At 40.9% G+C, this 16,699-nt stretch overlaps 1 protein-coding gene across 1 annotated transcript in view; it reads left to right on the top strand.

Moving 5' to 3' along the window:
- CCDC178 (coiled-coil domain containing 178) overlaps window positions 1-16,699 on the top strand; it is an 835,363-nt gene that overhangs the window by 137,876 nt on the left and 680,788 nt on the right. The window contains 2 exon segments of the mRNA XM_053715876.1: window positions 10,152-10,294; window positions 10,999-11,152. Coding sequence (XP_053571851.1) covers window positions 10,152-10,294; window positions 10,999-11,152 — 297 coding nt within the window.

The raw sequence follows: 16,699 nt of genomic DNA, 5'->3' as shown, positions 1-16,699 counted from the left end.
CTAGGTTGATGAGTATTCCTTCCATGTGGATTATATAGTTATTTCTCCTGTTAAGTGTGGTCAGTCCACGGGTCATCATTACTTCTGGGATATTATCTCCTCCCCTACAGGAAGTGCAAGAGGATTCACCCAGCAGAGCTGCTATATAGCTCCTCCCCTCTACGTCACCTCCAGTCATTCTCTTGCACCCAACGAATAGATAGGATGTGTGAGAGGACTGTGGTGAATTAATTAGTTTATTACCTTCAATCAAAAGTTTGTTATTTTATAATAGCACCGGAGTGTGTTATTCATTCTCTGGTAGAATTTGAAGAAGAATCTACCTGAGTTTTTTCTATGATTTTAGCCGGAGTAGTTAAGATCATATTGCTGTTTCTCGGCCATCTGAGGAGAGGTAAACTTCAGATCAGGGGACAGCGGGCAGATTAATCTGCAAAGAGGTATGTAGCAGTTTGTTATTTTCTGACATGGAATTGATGAGAAAATCCTGCCATACCGTTATAATGTAAACTCAGCCTTAAATGCAGTAGATGTAGCTGGTATCAGGCTGTCATGTATGTATATTTTACACTTCAGTATTCTGGGGAATGGTACTTCACTGGATTTATACTGTATGCATAGATTTTACCTAATTTGCAGGGACTTGCAATAGGTTTTAAATAACAATTAATTTATTGAGGTTGAACGTTTTTTTGCTGGCATGTAAAAACGTTTATTTCTCTGAGGTACTGGGTGAAAAAATGTTGTGGGCACTATTTTTTCCACTTGGCAATAGTTTTGTTTAATTTAAAGCAGTTCACTGATCTCTCTCACTGTTATGTGTGAGGGGGAGGGGCCATTTTTGGCGCTTTTACTATGCATCAAAAAATTCAGTCAGAGGTTCATTTTCTTCCTGCATGATCCGGTTCATCTCTTCAGAACTCAGGGATCTTCAAAGCCTTTTTTGAGGGAGGTAATCATCACAGCAGAGCTGTGAAGAGTGTAGCTGACTGTGATAAAAAACGTTTATTTGTGTATTTTTTCTGCTGACAGGGTTAGTTATCCTTTGCTAATGGGAACAATCCTTTGCTAAAATTGTATATTTCTTACAAAGATTTGATGCTATAACTTAATTATTTTCAACTGTCATAATTTTTTCTGTGCTTCTTAGAGGCACAGTTCCTTTTCATATAATTGTAAATTACTTAAAAAAGCATTTCCAAGTTGCTAGTTTATTTGCTAGTGTGTTAAACATGTCTGATTCAGAGGAAGATACATGTGTTATATGTACTAATGCCAAAGTGGAGCCCAATAGAAATTTATGTACTAACTGTATTAATGCTACTTTAAATAAAAGTCAATCTGTACAAATTGAACATATTTCACCAGACAACGAGGGGAGAGTTATGCCGACTAACTCGCCTCACGTGTCAGTACCTGCATCTCCCGCTCGGGAGGTGCGTGATATTGTAGCGCCGAGTACATCTGGGCGGCCATTTCAAATCACATTACAGGATATGGCTACTGTCATGACTGAAGTTTTGGCTAAATTACCAGAACTTAGAGGCAAGCGTGATCACTCTGGGGTGAGAACAGAGTGCGCTGATAATATTAGGGCCATGTCAGACACTGCGTCACAGGCGGCAGAACATGAGGACGGAGAACTTCATTCTGTGGGTGACGGTTCTGATCCAAACAGATTGGATTCAGATATTTCAAATTTTAAATTTAAGCTGGAAAACCTCCGTGTATTACTAGGGGAGGTGTTAGCGGCTCTGAATGATTGTAACACAGTTGCAATACCAGAGAAAATGTGTAGGTTGGATAAATATTTTGCGGTACCGGCGAGTACTGATGTTTTTCCTATACCTAAGAGACTTACTGAAATTGTTACTAAGGAGTGGGATAGGCCCGGTGTGCCGTTCTCACCTCCTCCGATATTTAGAAAAATGTTTCCAATAGACGCCACCACACGGGACTTATGGCAAACGGTCCCTAAGGTGGAGGGAGCAGTTTCTACTTTGGCTAAGCGTACCACTATCCCGGTGGAGGATAGCTGTGCCTTTTCAGATCCAATGGATAAAAAATTAGAGGGTTACCTTAAGAAAATGTTTGTTCAACAAGGTTTTATATTGCAACCTCTTGCATGTATTGCGCCTGTCACGGCTGCAGCAGCATTTTGGTTTGAGTCTCTGGAAGAGACACTTGAATCATCTACACTAGATGAGATTACACTCAAACGTAGAACCCTTAAGTTAGCTAACTCATTTATTTCAGATGCCGTAGTACATTTAACTAAACTTACGGCTAAGAATTCCGGATTTGCCATTCAGGCACGCAGAGCGCTGTGGCTAAAATCCTGGTCAGCTGATGTTACTTCTAAATCTAAATTGCTTAATATACCTTTCAAAGGGCAGACCTTATTCGGGCCCGGTTTGAAGGAGATTATCGCTGACATTACAGGAGGTAAAGGCCATGCCCTGCCTCAGGACAAAGCCAAACCTAGGGCTAGACAGTCTAATTTTCGTTCCTTTCGTAATTTTAAAACAGGAACAGCATCAACTTCCTCTGCACCAAAACAGGAAGGAGCTGTTGCTCGCTACAGACAAGGCTGGAAACCTAACCAGTCCTGGAACAAGGGCAAGCAGGCCAGGAAACCTGCTGCTGCCCCTAAGACAGCATGAATCGAGGGCCCCCGATCCGGGACCGGATCTAGTAGGGGGCAGACTTTCTCTCTTTGCCCAGGCTTGGGCAAGAGATGTTCAGGATCCCTGGGCGTTAGAGATCATATCTCAGGGATACCTTCTGGACTTCAAATCCTCTCCCCCAAGAGGGAGATTTCATCTGTCAAGGTTGTCAACAAACCAAATAAAGAAAGAAGCGTTCCTACGCTGCGTACAAGATCTTTTATTAATGGGAGTGATCCATCCAGTTCCGAGGTCGGAACAAGGACAAGGGTTTTACTCAAATCTGTTTGTAGTTCCCAAAAAAGAGGGAACTTTCAGGCCAATCTTGGATTTAAAGATCCTAAACAAATTCCTAAGAGTTCCATCGTTCAAGATGGAAACGATTCGAACAATTTTGCCCATGATCCAAGAGGGTCAGTACATGACCACAGTGGATTTAAAAGATGCTTACCTTCACATACCGATTCACAGAAATCATTACCGGTATCTAAGGTTTGCCTTTCTAGACAGGCATTACCAGTTTGTAGCTCTTCCATTCGGATTGGCTACAGCTCCAAGAATCTTCACAAAGGTTCTGGGTACTCTTCTGGCGGTACTAAGACCGCGAGGAATTTCGGTAGCTCCGTACCTAGACGACATTCTGATACAAGCTTCAAGCTTTCAAACTGCCAAGTCTCATACAGAGTTAGTACTGGCATTTCTAAGGTCGCATGGATGGAAGGTGAACGAAAAGAAGAGTTCTCTCTTTCCACTCACAAGAGTTCCCTTCTTGGGGACTCTGATAGATTCTGTAGAAATGAAGATTTACCTGACAGAAGACAGGTTAACAAAGCTTCAAAATGCATGCCGGGTCCTTCATTCCATTCAACACCCGTCAGTAGCTCAATGCATGGAGGTGATCGGCTTAATGGTAGCGGCAATGGACATAGTACCTTTTGCACGCCTACATCTCAGACCGCTGCAATTGTGCATGCTAAGTCAGTGGAATGGGGATTACTCAGATTTGTCCCCCACTCTGAATCTGAATCAAGAGATCAGAAATTCTCTTCTATGGTGGCTTTATCGGCCACACCTGTCCAGGGGAATGCCATTCAGCAGGCCAGACTGGACAATTGTAACAACAGACGCCAGCCTTCTAGGTTGGGGTGCTGTCTGGAATTCTCTGAAGGCTCAGGGACTATGGAATCAGGAGGAGAGTCTCCTTCCGATAAACATTCTGGAATTGAGAGCAGTTCTCAATGCCCTTCTGGCTTGGTCCCAGTTAACAACTCGGGGGTTCATCAGGTTTCAGTCGGACAACATCACGACTGTAGCTTACATCAACCATCAGGGAGGGACAAGAAGCTCCCTAGCAATGATGGAAGTATCAAAGATAATTCGCTGGGCAGAGTCTCACTCTTGCCACCTGTCTGCAATCCACATCCCGGGAGTGGAGAACTGGGAGGCGGATTTCTTAAGTCGTCAGACTTTTCATCCGGGGGAGTGGGAACTTCATCCGGAGGTCTTTGCCCAGATACTTCGACGTTGGGGCAAACCAGAGATAGATCTCATGGCGTCTCGTCAGAACGCCAAGCTTCCTCGCTACGGGTCCAGATCCAGGGATCCGGGAGCGGTTCTGATAGATGCTTTGACAGCACCTTGGACCTTCGGGATGGCTTATGTGTTTCCACCCTTCCCGATGCTTCCTCGATTGATTGCCAGAATCAAACAGGAGAGAGCATCAGTGATTCTAATAGCACCTGCATGGCCACGCAGGACTTGGTATGCAGATCTAGTGGACATGTCATCCTGTCCGCCTTGGTCTCTACCTCTGAAACAGGACCTTCTAATCCAGGGTCCATTCAAACATCAAAATCTAACTTCTCTGAAGCTGACTGCTTGGAAATTGAACGCTTGATTTTATCAAAACGTCGTTTTTCTGAGCCAGTTATTGATACCTTAATACAGGCTAGGAAGCCTGTTACCAGAAGGATTTACCATAAAATATGGCGTAAATACTTATATTGGTGCGAATCCAAGAGTTACTCATGGAGTAAGGTCAGAATTCCAAGGATATTGTCTTTTCTACAAGAAGGTTTAGAAAAGGGGTTATCTGCTAGTTCTTTAAAGGGACAGATTTCAGCTCTGTCCATTCTTTTACACAAACGTCTGTCAGAAGTTCCGGACGTTCAAGCTTTTTGTCAGGCTTTAGCTAGGATCAAGCCTGTGTTTAAAACTGTTGCTCCACCATGGAGTTTGAACTTAGTTCTTAATGTTTTACAGGGTGTTCCGTTTGAACCCCTTCATTCCATTGATATCAAGTTGTTATCTTGGAAAGTTCTGTTTTTAATGGCTATTTCCTCGGCTCGAAGAGTTTCTGAGTTATCTGCCTTACATTGTGATTCTCCTTATCTGATTTTTCATTCAGACAAGGTAGTTCTGCGTACTAAACCTGGGTTCCTACCTAAGGTGGTCACTAACAGGAATATCATTCAGGAGATTGTTGTTCCATCTTTGTGTCCTAATCCTTCCTCGAAGAAGGAACGTCTGCTACACAATCTAGATGTAGTCCGTGCCCTGAAATTTTATCTACAGGCAACTAGGGATTTTCGTCAAACGTCTTCCCTGTTTGTCGTTTATTCTGGTCAGAGGAGAGGTCAAAAAGCTTCGGCTACCTCTCTCTCTTTTTGGCTTCGTAGCATAATACGATTAGCCTATGAGACTGCTGGACAGCAGACTCCTGAAAGAATTACAGCTCATTCTACTAGAGCTGTGGCTTCCACTTGGGCCTTTAAGAATGAGGCTTCTGTTGAACAGATTTGCAAGGCTGCAACTTGGTCTTCTCTTCATACTTTTTCCAAATTTTACAAATTTGACACTTTTGCTTCTTCGGAGGCTGTTTTTGGGAGAAAGGTTCTTCAGGCAGTGGTTCCCTCCGTATAAGGAGCCTGCCTGTCCCTCCCGTCATCCGTGTACTTTTGCTTTGGTATTGGTATCCCAGAAGTAATGATGACCCGTGGACTGACCACACTTAACAGGAGAAAACAAAATTTATGCTTACCTGATAAATTCATTTCTCCTGTAGTGTGGTCAGTCCACGGCCCGCCCTGTTTTTTATGGCAGGCTTAAAAAATTTTTGGATTATACTCCAGTCACCACTACACCCTTGGGCTTCTCCTTTCTCGTTGGTCCTTTGGTCGAATGACTGGAGGTGACGTAGAGGGGAGGAGCTATATAGCAGCTCTGCTGGGTGAATCCTCTTGCACTTCCTGTAGGGGAGGAGATAATATCCCAGAAGTAATGATGACCCGTGGACTGACCACACTACAGGAGAAATGAATTTATCAGGTAAGCATAAATTTTGTTTTATCGTCAGTTGAAGATAGATACATATGTTAAATAGATTATTGCTAGCCCTCTGAGATATTGTTCATAGGATAAGGTTAATATTTTCAGATTATAAACTGTATTGAATGTCCTCACAGACAGGACGACTCTTAGCATATATATTTTACTTATTTGCTTTGTTGATATCCACGTTACATATTCGCCTAGAGTTTTATCATTTTCTTGAGTGCGTATCTTTTCTGATCCACACACTACACTATGCTGTCTCCAGCCATTTTAATATGTGTGCATATCACAAGTACTTCTACAGTTAATACGTGAACCAGATAAATAACCAGTGCATGCTTAGCCATGACCCATTAGCTTAGTCCAATGGAAACTATCTGTTGCCTATATTATAATAGAAAATGAAAAGACGTTCCTTTCTGAGACCCAAGAGTGGTCTCATTTTAATCTAGATTGCCTTCCGCGGCCTTGTATTTCCCATATTAGAGGTCCATGAGTGGTCTCATACACCAATGCAGAGGTTTATAGCTAGAAAGGCAGCCGATAGATATACATATATTCTCTTAAAAGAGTTGACATATAAAACTATAATGTATCATTTCTTTTCATAGTGGTTATATATTTTGCAACAAATTTTCTGTGTATTGTATACTGATAAAGATGTGTTTGTATGCCTCGAACTGAACCTCAAAAAAAAAAAAAATTATAATAATAATTATAATCATGCTATTCCACCTTAAAGGGACATTATACACTACTTTTTTCTTTGCATAACTGTTTTGCAGATGATCCATTTATACAGTCCACCTTGGAGTTTTTTTGTAACAATGTATAGTTTTGCTTATTTTTTATTAACATTTTGTAATTATTTTAACTAGGTAGCTATTAAATAGTAAATAACTATTTAATAGCTATTGTACCTAGTTAAAATTAATACAAAGTTGCCTGTAAAATAAATATAAATCCTAAAATAGCTACAATGTAATTATTATTTATATTGTAGCTATATTAGGGTTTATTTTACAGGTAAGTATTTAGCTTTAAATAGGATTAATTTTTTTAATACAAAATAATTTATTTAGTTAGAATAAAATTATATTTAACTTAGCGGGGCGTTAGGGTTAGGGTTAGACTTAGCTTTAGGGGTTAATACATTTATTAGAGTAGCGGCGAGGTCCGGTCGGCAGATTAAGGGTTAATACTTGAAGTTAGGTGTCGCAGATGTTAGGGAGGGCAGATTAGGGTTAATACTATTTATTATAGGGTTTGTGAGGCAGGAGTGCGGCAGTTTAGGGTTTAATACATTTATTATAGTGGCGGCGAGGTCTGGTCGGCAGATTAGGGGTTAATAAGTGTAGGTAAGGTAGCGGTGACGTTGGGGTGGCAGATTAGGGGTTAATAAATATAATATAGGGGTCGGCGATGTTGTGGGCAGCAGATTAGGGGTACATAGGTATAATGTAGGTTGCGGCGGTGTCCGGAGCGGCAGATTAGGGGTTAATAATAAAATGCAGGGGTTAGCGATAGCGGGGGCGGCAGATTAAGGGTTAATAAGTGTAAGGTTAGGGGTGTTTAGACTCGGGGTACATGTTAGGTGCAGACTTAGAGAGTGTTTCCCCATAGGAAACAATGGGGCTGCGTTAGGAGCTTAACGCTGCTTTTTTGCAGGTGTTAGGTTTTTTTCAGCCCAAACTGCCCCATTGTTTCCTATGGGGGAATTGTGCACGAGCACGTTTTTCCAGCTAGCCGCTACCGTAAGCAATGCTGGTATTGAGAGTTGAAGTGGCGGTAAATATGCCTCTACGCTCCTTTTTTGGAGCCTAACGCAGCCCTTCAGAGAACTCGCAATACCAGTGTTATTTAAAAGGTGCGGGGGGAAAAAAACACGCGTAGCTAATGCACCCCTTTGGCCGCAAAACTCTAAATCTAGGCGTGAGTGTTTTATTGCAAAGGAGTTAGTTAAACGGGACTCAAGTCAAAATAAACTTTTATGATTCAGACAGAGCATGCAGTTTTAAAACACTTTCCAATTTACTTCCATTATCAACTTGTGCACAGTCTTTTTGTATTCACACTTTCTGGGGAACAAAATCCTACTGAGCATGTGCACAAACTCACATAGAATACGTATACTAGTCTGTGATTGGCTGATGTCTGTTACATAATACAAAGTGGTTGGAATATGAGAGAAAAAAATAATTTGCCAGAATAAAATCTACTGCTAATTTGAAATTCAGAGTATGTGTTTTTGCATTGTCTTTTTATTATGCACTTGTTAATGATGCAATTCTACTGCATCGTTCATGAACTGAACATCACTATGGGCTAGATTTATGAAGCCCTTCTCCTCCCTATGACTGTAGGTTCTCACAAGATAACCTGCAGTCACAATTTATCAAGCAGTGGCCTTGAGAACGCAGCTTCCTTACCATATTCTTCTCGTCCGTCCAGGGAGATTGACAGCTCCTGCCTCCGTGTGATTGGCTATGTTTGGGTAGGTAGCGGGATCGCAGGCAAGCGCAAAATAGCACTCGTGTGTAATGTTTAATTCTGGCAGCAGATTGCTGCCCACCAGAGGAGAGCTGGGTCGGACAGGGGTGAATATGTACGCCCCTGTTCGCCCCTTGAGTGATAAATTGAGCCCTATGTGTCAGTGAGGATCAGCACAAACTGGTAAGTAACTGTGCACTTATTAAATCCAACAGATAAAAGGAAATATAGAAGAAAAAGGGATTAGGAGAAACGAGATAGGGAATGAGAGATTTGGCGCACTATCTTCCTCAAATAATAAAACCTAACACTTTATTGTGATTAACTAAAAAGCTAGTATCCCAAATAGGTCAATACTAGTTATATCACCAGTCCACCCTGATCTATATGGTGAAAAACATATAAAATGCTATTCATTTTAGTTTGTATAAATTATATTAATATAACAATGTTAGTTGTGCAAAGCTGGGGAATGGGTAATAAAGGCACTATCTTTTTACACAATAAAACATTTGACGTAGACTGTCTCTTTAAACTTTACATTGTACTCAGACAGATATCTCAATGTAAACAACACATTTTGCAGCTATACTGCTTTGGGATCTAATCCCTATATTTTGGATAAGCTTTGCAATGTACAGCATTGTGTGTACAATAACATAGGCTTCTATGATTCTATTGTGCTCAGAGAATTATGAAAATGTGTACAGTTCTCACTGCCATTTTTTTTTTTAGGTAGTGGAATCAAATTAGATGTTTCTATAGTATTATTATATAGCATGATTTTTTAAAGGGAGCACAACTATTTTGTTTTGAAAAACCAGTTTCTAACCTAATAAAATGAACTAATTTCTGTTCAATATATAGTTTCAATATAATATAATTTACACCTATTTCACCTCCAATAATTTGAATATAATTGCATTGTATTGTGAAAGGATAAATATACTTTGTGAGCATTGCAATAGTAAATGTACTGTTTGTCACATAACTATGGTGACCATATTGCCGCTTTAAAAAGGGACACATATGAAAAATACATATGTCAGGGCTCTTACGCAAAACATTTCTTTAAACAGCCCTGAAAACAGCCCTGACATATGTATTTTTCATATGTGTCCTTTTTTAAAGCGGCAATATGGTCACCCTACACATAACATAATGCTAACATTGACTGAAGCTGAGGTCCACACTTACCAATCTGTCTGATACTATTGATCCTAACACTGACTGAACTGAAACTGAAAGTAATATTAGCTGGTGCTGTAAGTGGGAGGATTCATGCTTAAAGTGGAATAGCATGAATATAATTTATTATAAATTGTGCTCACAATTTAGCTAAATCATGCTCACGATTTATAAAAAAAATCTTGTGTGACACCTCTGGGGCTCCGTACCTCTGAGTGAAACAGTGCAAGATAAATGCTCCATACATATATACCTGTAATATTTCACACACAAACATACCTAATCTGCCTTATGTTGCTGCCTTTTTATCAGATTTATTTTTAGTGCATAAAATGTTAAATAAGCGTCAATACTTCTAATCAAACGCATTTCATAACAATAAAACTACTAATAAAATTTACTGATCACACTTTATTTGTATATTAGTTTTAGATTGTGATGGCCATTCATTATTTTCACTGATATTTTTTCAAGGCAACAATATTGCTAAATGAGGCATTAGAAGTACACAAATCTGCTCAACTTCATTTCGATGAGGCAACCTCTAAGGCTAACCAAGAACGACATGTGATGAAGACAGAGCTTGATGACTTGAGAAAAAAACTACAGTTTGCTAAGTAAGAGCATTCGTACGAAATTTAAAGGGACACACAAGAATTACAGATTTTTTTTTGTAAAACGAATGTTCCTGTATTGAGAAAAGAAGTTGGTGTTCCAGCCAGTTAGAAATCTTTCCTTAAAGGGACATAAAACCAAAAATGTTTCTTTAATGATTCTGATAAGAGCATATGGTTTTAAATACATTTCCAATTTTTTACTTTTGTTATTAAATTTGCTTTATTATCTTACTATCCTTTATTGAAAGAGCAGCTTCACTGGGAGCTAGCTGAACACATCAGATGACCAATTGGCAAGAGACGTATATGTGTAGCTACCATTCAGCAGCTAACTAGCTCCTAGTTGTGTATTGCTGATCCTGATCCTACCTAGGTATGCTTTTAAACAAAGGATACCAAGTGAACAAAGAAAATGATATAACATAAGTAAATTGGAAATTAGTTTAAAGTTATATGCTCTATCTGAATCAGGAAAGAACATTTTTAGGTTTGATGTCCCTTTAAGGCCCAGTTGCACTTCCTGTTAGTTTTAAAATTACAACAGACAGCTTTAACTGTAACCCTTCTTCGTATATTAACATGATTAATTAGTGCTTTTTCCAATATTTGATACAGATTTCTGTCTCTTTATTTTCTCAAATGTTATATTTAACTTTCATTTGTTTTGTTTTTTCTTTTGTTGCATCTCCAATTGCTCACACCAGAGATGGTCTCATTTGCTCTAAGAATACATGGGCTGAATGCAACTCACAAGTGTTACGTTTTGAAAAGCAGATTGCAGATACAAATCTCTTATATAATAACTTACTGAAGGAAAAACAACAGGTTGTAGAAAGTGAAAAAGCCTGGAACCAACAAGTAAGTAATATGTTGCTGTATACTAAGGAGTATGCTGTAGGACAGTGATTTTCAACCTTTTTTTTTTTTGCCGTGGCACATTTTTTTACATAAAAAAATCCTGCGGCACACCACCATCCCAACATTTTACAAAATCACACATTGTAGCCTAATACAGCATATATATATTATATATATATATATATATATATATATATATATATACACACACACATACTGTACTGTGCTGTCATCAGGGCCGTCCGCAACTAGAATTTTTGGAGCCCCTGTCTTAACTATTGATCAGCCCCACCCTTTGACATGTGCAATTTTTTACCAAGTGACTAAAACTTATATGCACTTTATTCTTAAGTGTAGTCAAACTTGGAAATGTTGTTAAGGTAGTAACACACAAACACAGAAACACACAGACACACTCATACACTGAAACACACACACTCACACATAAGGATTCACATATAGACACTCTAGCAGACACGCAAAGAAACACACAAACACGCTCAGCACTTGTTTACATTGACCTGACAAGTAATGAGGTAGACTACAGTTTTGTCTAAAAAGGAGATTTACAAAACAAAATATGGAGTTCTGATTATCTTTTTGTCAAGGAAGATGCCAAATAAATGATGACAACAGCATGCAGTGGCAGAAAGGAAGGGCCCTGAACTGCCTAAACAATAATTTAAAGGTTAAATGGTGGATTGGTGACTTTCCGGAAAGGTCTCATTAGTCTCAAAGTCTGTAGGAAGATGTGAATAATCTGTAGTAAGGTCAAAATGTCCTAAAAAGGAACAGACAATGGACATACACACACACACACACTCAAACACAAACTTGCACATACACCCAAGGAAACACCGACAGAGACACACCCACAGAAAACACACAAAGACATATACACACAGACAACCACATAAAACACACAGACATACATACACACACACCCTCACAGAGACACCCACAGAAAATGCACAGACATGAACACACCCTCACAGAGACACCCACAGAAAACACACTGACATAAGCACACACCCTCACAAAGAAATCCACAGAAAACCCACAGACAAACACACCCACCCTCACAGAGACATCCAGAGAAAATACACAGACATACATAAACACACCCTCACAGAGACACCCATAGAAAAAGCACAAAGACATAAACACCCACCCTCACAGAGAGACCCACAGAAAAAAAAAATACATTCACACTCATAGAGACACAAACAAAAGCACATAAACACAGACACCCACAAAAACACTCACAGGAGGTAACATTTCTGCACATCGCATCCCCTAAATTAACAGTGTATGACATGCATGATAAAAAAATTTGCAGAAAATAAGTGATCACTTTTTAAAGAATCATATTTGTAAATGTGCAAACAAAAATAATTCTGTGAATTCAAAATTGTACATTAATGATCTGGGTAGATGGCTAGATGAAGAAAAGTACTTTTGAAAGGTTGACATATGATTTTGTTGTTTTCTCCAACATTGGTGTGTCCGGTCCATGGCGTCATCCTTACTTGTGGGAATATCTCTTCCCCAACAGGAAATGGCAAAGAGTCCCAGCAAAGCTGGCCATATAGTCCCTCCTAGGCTCCGCCCACCCCAGTCATTCTCTTTGCCGTTGCACAGGCAACATCTCCACGGAGATGGTTAAGACACCTTTTCCAGTCAGGAAGGGCCTTCCCAGTTGTAGGCTGAGCCTCATTTTCGCGCCATTACTGCGCAGTTGTTTTTGAGAGCAAGACATGCAGATGCATGTGTGAGGACCTGAAAGTAGTTGGAAAAGTTCCTAGAAGGCGTCATTTGGTATCGTATTCCCCTCTGGGCTTGGTAAAGTCACAGCAAAGGCTGTAGCTGGGACTGTATAGGGGTTAAATCTGTAACCGGCTCCGGTTTCGTTATTTTAAGGGTTAAAGCTCTGAAAATTGGTGTGCAATACTTTTAATGCTTTAAGACACTGTGGTGAAATTTTGGTAAATTTTGAACAATTCCTTCATATTTTTTCACATATTCAGTAATAAAGTGTGCTCTGTTTAAAATTTAAAGAGACAGTAACGGTTTTGTTTTAAAATGGTTTTTGTGCTTTATTGACAAGTTTAAGCCTGTTTAACATGTCTGTGCCTTCAGATAAGCTATGTTCTATATGTATGAAAGTCAGTGTGTCTCCCCCTTCAAAATTGTGTGATAATTGTGCCATAGCGTCAAAACAATGTAAGGACAGTACTGTCACAGATAATGAAGTTGCCCAAGATGATTCATCAGATGAAGGGAGTAGACATGGTTCTACATCATCTCCTTCTGTGTCTATACCAGTTTTGCCCACGCAGGAGGCCCCTAGTACTTCTAGCGCGCCAATGCTTATTACCATGCAACAATTGACGGCTGTAATGGATAACTCCATAGCAAATATTTTATCCAAAATACCTGCATATCAGAGAAAGCGCGATTGCTCTGTTTTAAACACTGAAGAGCAGGAGGGCGCTGATGATAATTGTTCTGTCATACCCTCACACCAATCTGAAGGGGCCATGAGGGAGGTTTTGTCAGATGGGGAAATTTCAGATTCAGGAAAAAACCTGATGTTGTGACATTTAAATTTAAATTAGAACATCTCCGCGCACTGCTTAAGGAGGTGTTATCTACTCTGGATGATTGTGACAACTTGGTCATTCCAGAAAAATTATGCAAGATGGACAAGTTCCTAGAGGTTCCGGTGCACCCCGACGCTTTTCCTATACCCAAGCGGGTGGCGGACATAGTGAATAAGTAGTGGGAGAAGCCCGGCATACCTTTTGTTCCCCCTCCTATATTTAAGAAATTATTTCCTATGGTCGACCCCAGAAAGGACTTATGGCAGACAGTCCCTAAGGTCGAGGGGGCAGTTTCTACTCTAAACAAGCGCACTACTATTCCTATCGAGGATAATTGTGCTTTCAAAGATCCTATGGATAAAAAATTGGAGGGTTTGCTTAAAAAGATTTTTGTACAGCAAGGTTACCTTCTACAACCCATTTCGTGGATTGTTCCTGTCACTACAGCAGCGTGGTTCTGGTTCGAGGAACTAGAAAAGTTGCTCAGTAGAGAGACTCCATATGAGGAGGTTATGGACAGAGTTCACGCACTTAAGTTGGCTAACTCTTTTATTTTAGATGCCGCTTTGCAATTAGCTAGATTAGCGGCGAAAAATTCAGGGTTTGCAATTGTGGCGCGCAGAGCGCTTTGGCTAAAGTCTTGGTCAGCGGATGTATCATCCAAGACAAAATTGCTTAACATCCCCTTCAAGGGTAAAACTCTCTTTGGACCAGAATTGAAAGAGATTATCTCAGACATCACTGGGGGAAAGGGCCACGCCCTCCCACAAGATAGGCCTTTCAAGGCCAAGAATAAGTCTAATTTTCGTTCCTTTCGTAATTTCAGGAACGGACCGGCCTTTAATTCTGCATCCTCTAAGCAAGAGGGTAATGCCTCACAGTCCAAACCAGCCTGGAAACCGATGCAAGGCTGGAACAAGGGTAAGCAGGCAAAGAAGCCTGCTACCGCTAACAAAACAGCATGAAGGAGTAGCCCCCGATCCGGGACTGGATCTAGTGGGGGGCAGACTCTCTCTCTTTGCTCAGGCTTGGGCAAGAGATGTTCAGGATCCCTGGACGCTAGAAATAGTTTCTCAGGGTTATCTTCTGGAATTCAAGGAACTACCCCCAAGGGGAAGGTTCCACATGTCTCACTTATCCTCAAACCAAATAAAGAGACAGGCATCCTTACATTGTGTAGAAGACCTGTTAAAGATGGGAGTGATACACCCATTTCCAATGACGGAACAAGGAATGGGATTTTACTCAAATCTGTTCGTAGTTCCCAAAAAAGAGGGAACCTTCAGACCAATTCTGGATTTAAAGATCCTAAACAAATTTCTCAGGGTACCATCGTTCAAAATGGAAACCATTCGAACGATTCTACCCACTATCCAGGAAGGTCAATTTATGACTACCGTGGATCTAAAGGATGCGTACCTACATATTCCTATCCACAAAGAACATCATCAGTTCCTAAGGTACGCCTTTCTGGACAAACATTACCAGTTTGTGGCCCTCCCATTCGGATTAGCCACTGCTCCAAGGATTTTCACAAAGGTACTCGGGTCCCTTCTAGCGGTTCTAAGACCGAGGGGCATTGCAGTAGTACCATACTTGGACGACATTCTAATACAAGCGTCGTCCCTTTCAAAAGCAAAGGCTCATACAGACATCATTCTGGCCTTTCTCAGATCTCATGGATGGAAGGTGAACATAGAAAAAAGTTCTCTGTCTCCGTCAACAAGAGTTCCCTTCTTGGGAACAATAATAGATTCCTTAGAAATGAGGATTTTTCTGACAGATGTCAGAAAGTCAAAACTTCTAAGCGCTTGTCAAGTTCTTCACTCTGTTCCACGTCCTTCCATAGCTCAGTGCATGGAAGTAGTAGGGTTGATGGTTGCAGCAATGGACATAGTTCCTTTTGCGCGAATTCATCTAAGACCATTACAACTGTGCATGCTGAAACAGTGGAATGGGGACTATACAGACTTTGTCTCCAGTGATTCAAGTAGATCAGAAGACCAGAGATTCACTCCGTTGGTGGCTAACCCTGGACCACCTATCCCAGGGAATGAGCTTCAGCAGACCAGAGTGGGTCATTGTCACGACCGACGCCAGTCTAGTGGGCTGGGGCGCGGTCTGGGAATCCCTGAAAGCTCAGGGACTATGGTCTCGGGAAGAGTCTCTTCTCCCGATAAACATTCTGGAACTAAGAGCGATATTCAATGCTCTCAGGGCTTGGCCAGATTCATAAGATTCCAATCAGACAACATGATGACTGTTGCGTATATCAATCATCAGGGGGGAACAAGGAGTTCCCTGGCGATGAAAGAAGTGACCAAAATAATACAATGGGCGGAGGATCACTCCTGCCATCTATCTGCGATCCACATCCCAGGTGTGGAAAACTGGGAAGCGGATTATCTGAGTCGTCAGACATTCCATCCGGGGGAGTGGGAACTCCACCCAGAGATCTTTGCCCAGTTGACTCAATTATGGGGCATTCCAGACATGGATCTGATGGCGTCTCGTCAGAACTTCAAGGTTCCTTGCTACGGGTCCAGATCCAGGGATCCCAAGGCGACTCTAGTGGATGCACTAGTAGCACCTTGGACCTTCAACCTAGCTTATGTGTTTCCACCGTTTCCTCTCATTCCCAGGCTGGTAGCCAGGATCAAACAGGAGAGGGCCTCTGTGATCTTGATAGCTCCTGCGTGGCCACGCAGGACTTGGTATGCAGACCTGGTGAATATGTCATCGGTTCCACCATGGAAGCTACCTTTGAGACAGGACCTTCTTGTTCAGGGTCCATTCGAACATCCAAATCTGGTCTCCCTCCAGCTGACGGCTTGGAGATTGAACGCTTGATTCTATCAAAGCGTGGGTTTTCAGATTCTGTGATAGATACTCTGGTTCAGGCCAGAAAACCGGTAACTAGAAAGATTTACCATAAAATATGGAA

The sequence above is a fragment of the Bombina bombina genome, chromosome 5 (genome assembly GCF_027579735.1).
Source record: "Bombina bombina isolate aBomBom1 chromosome 5, aBomBom1.pri, whole genome shotgun sequence".
NCBI classification, from domain to species: domain Eukaryota; kingdom Metazoa; phylum Chordata; class Amphibia; order Anura; family Bombinatoridae; genus Bombina; species Bombina bombina.
Note: the sequence above shows the minus strand (reverse complement) of the source record. Positions and strands in the feature narration are given on the sequence as shown.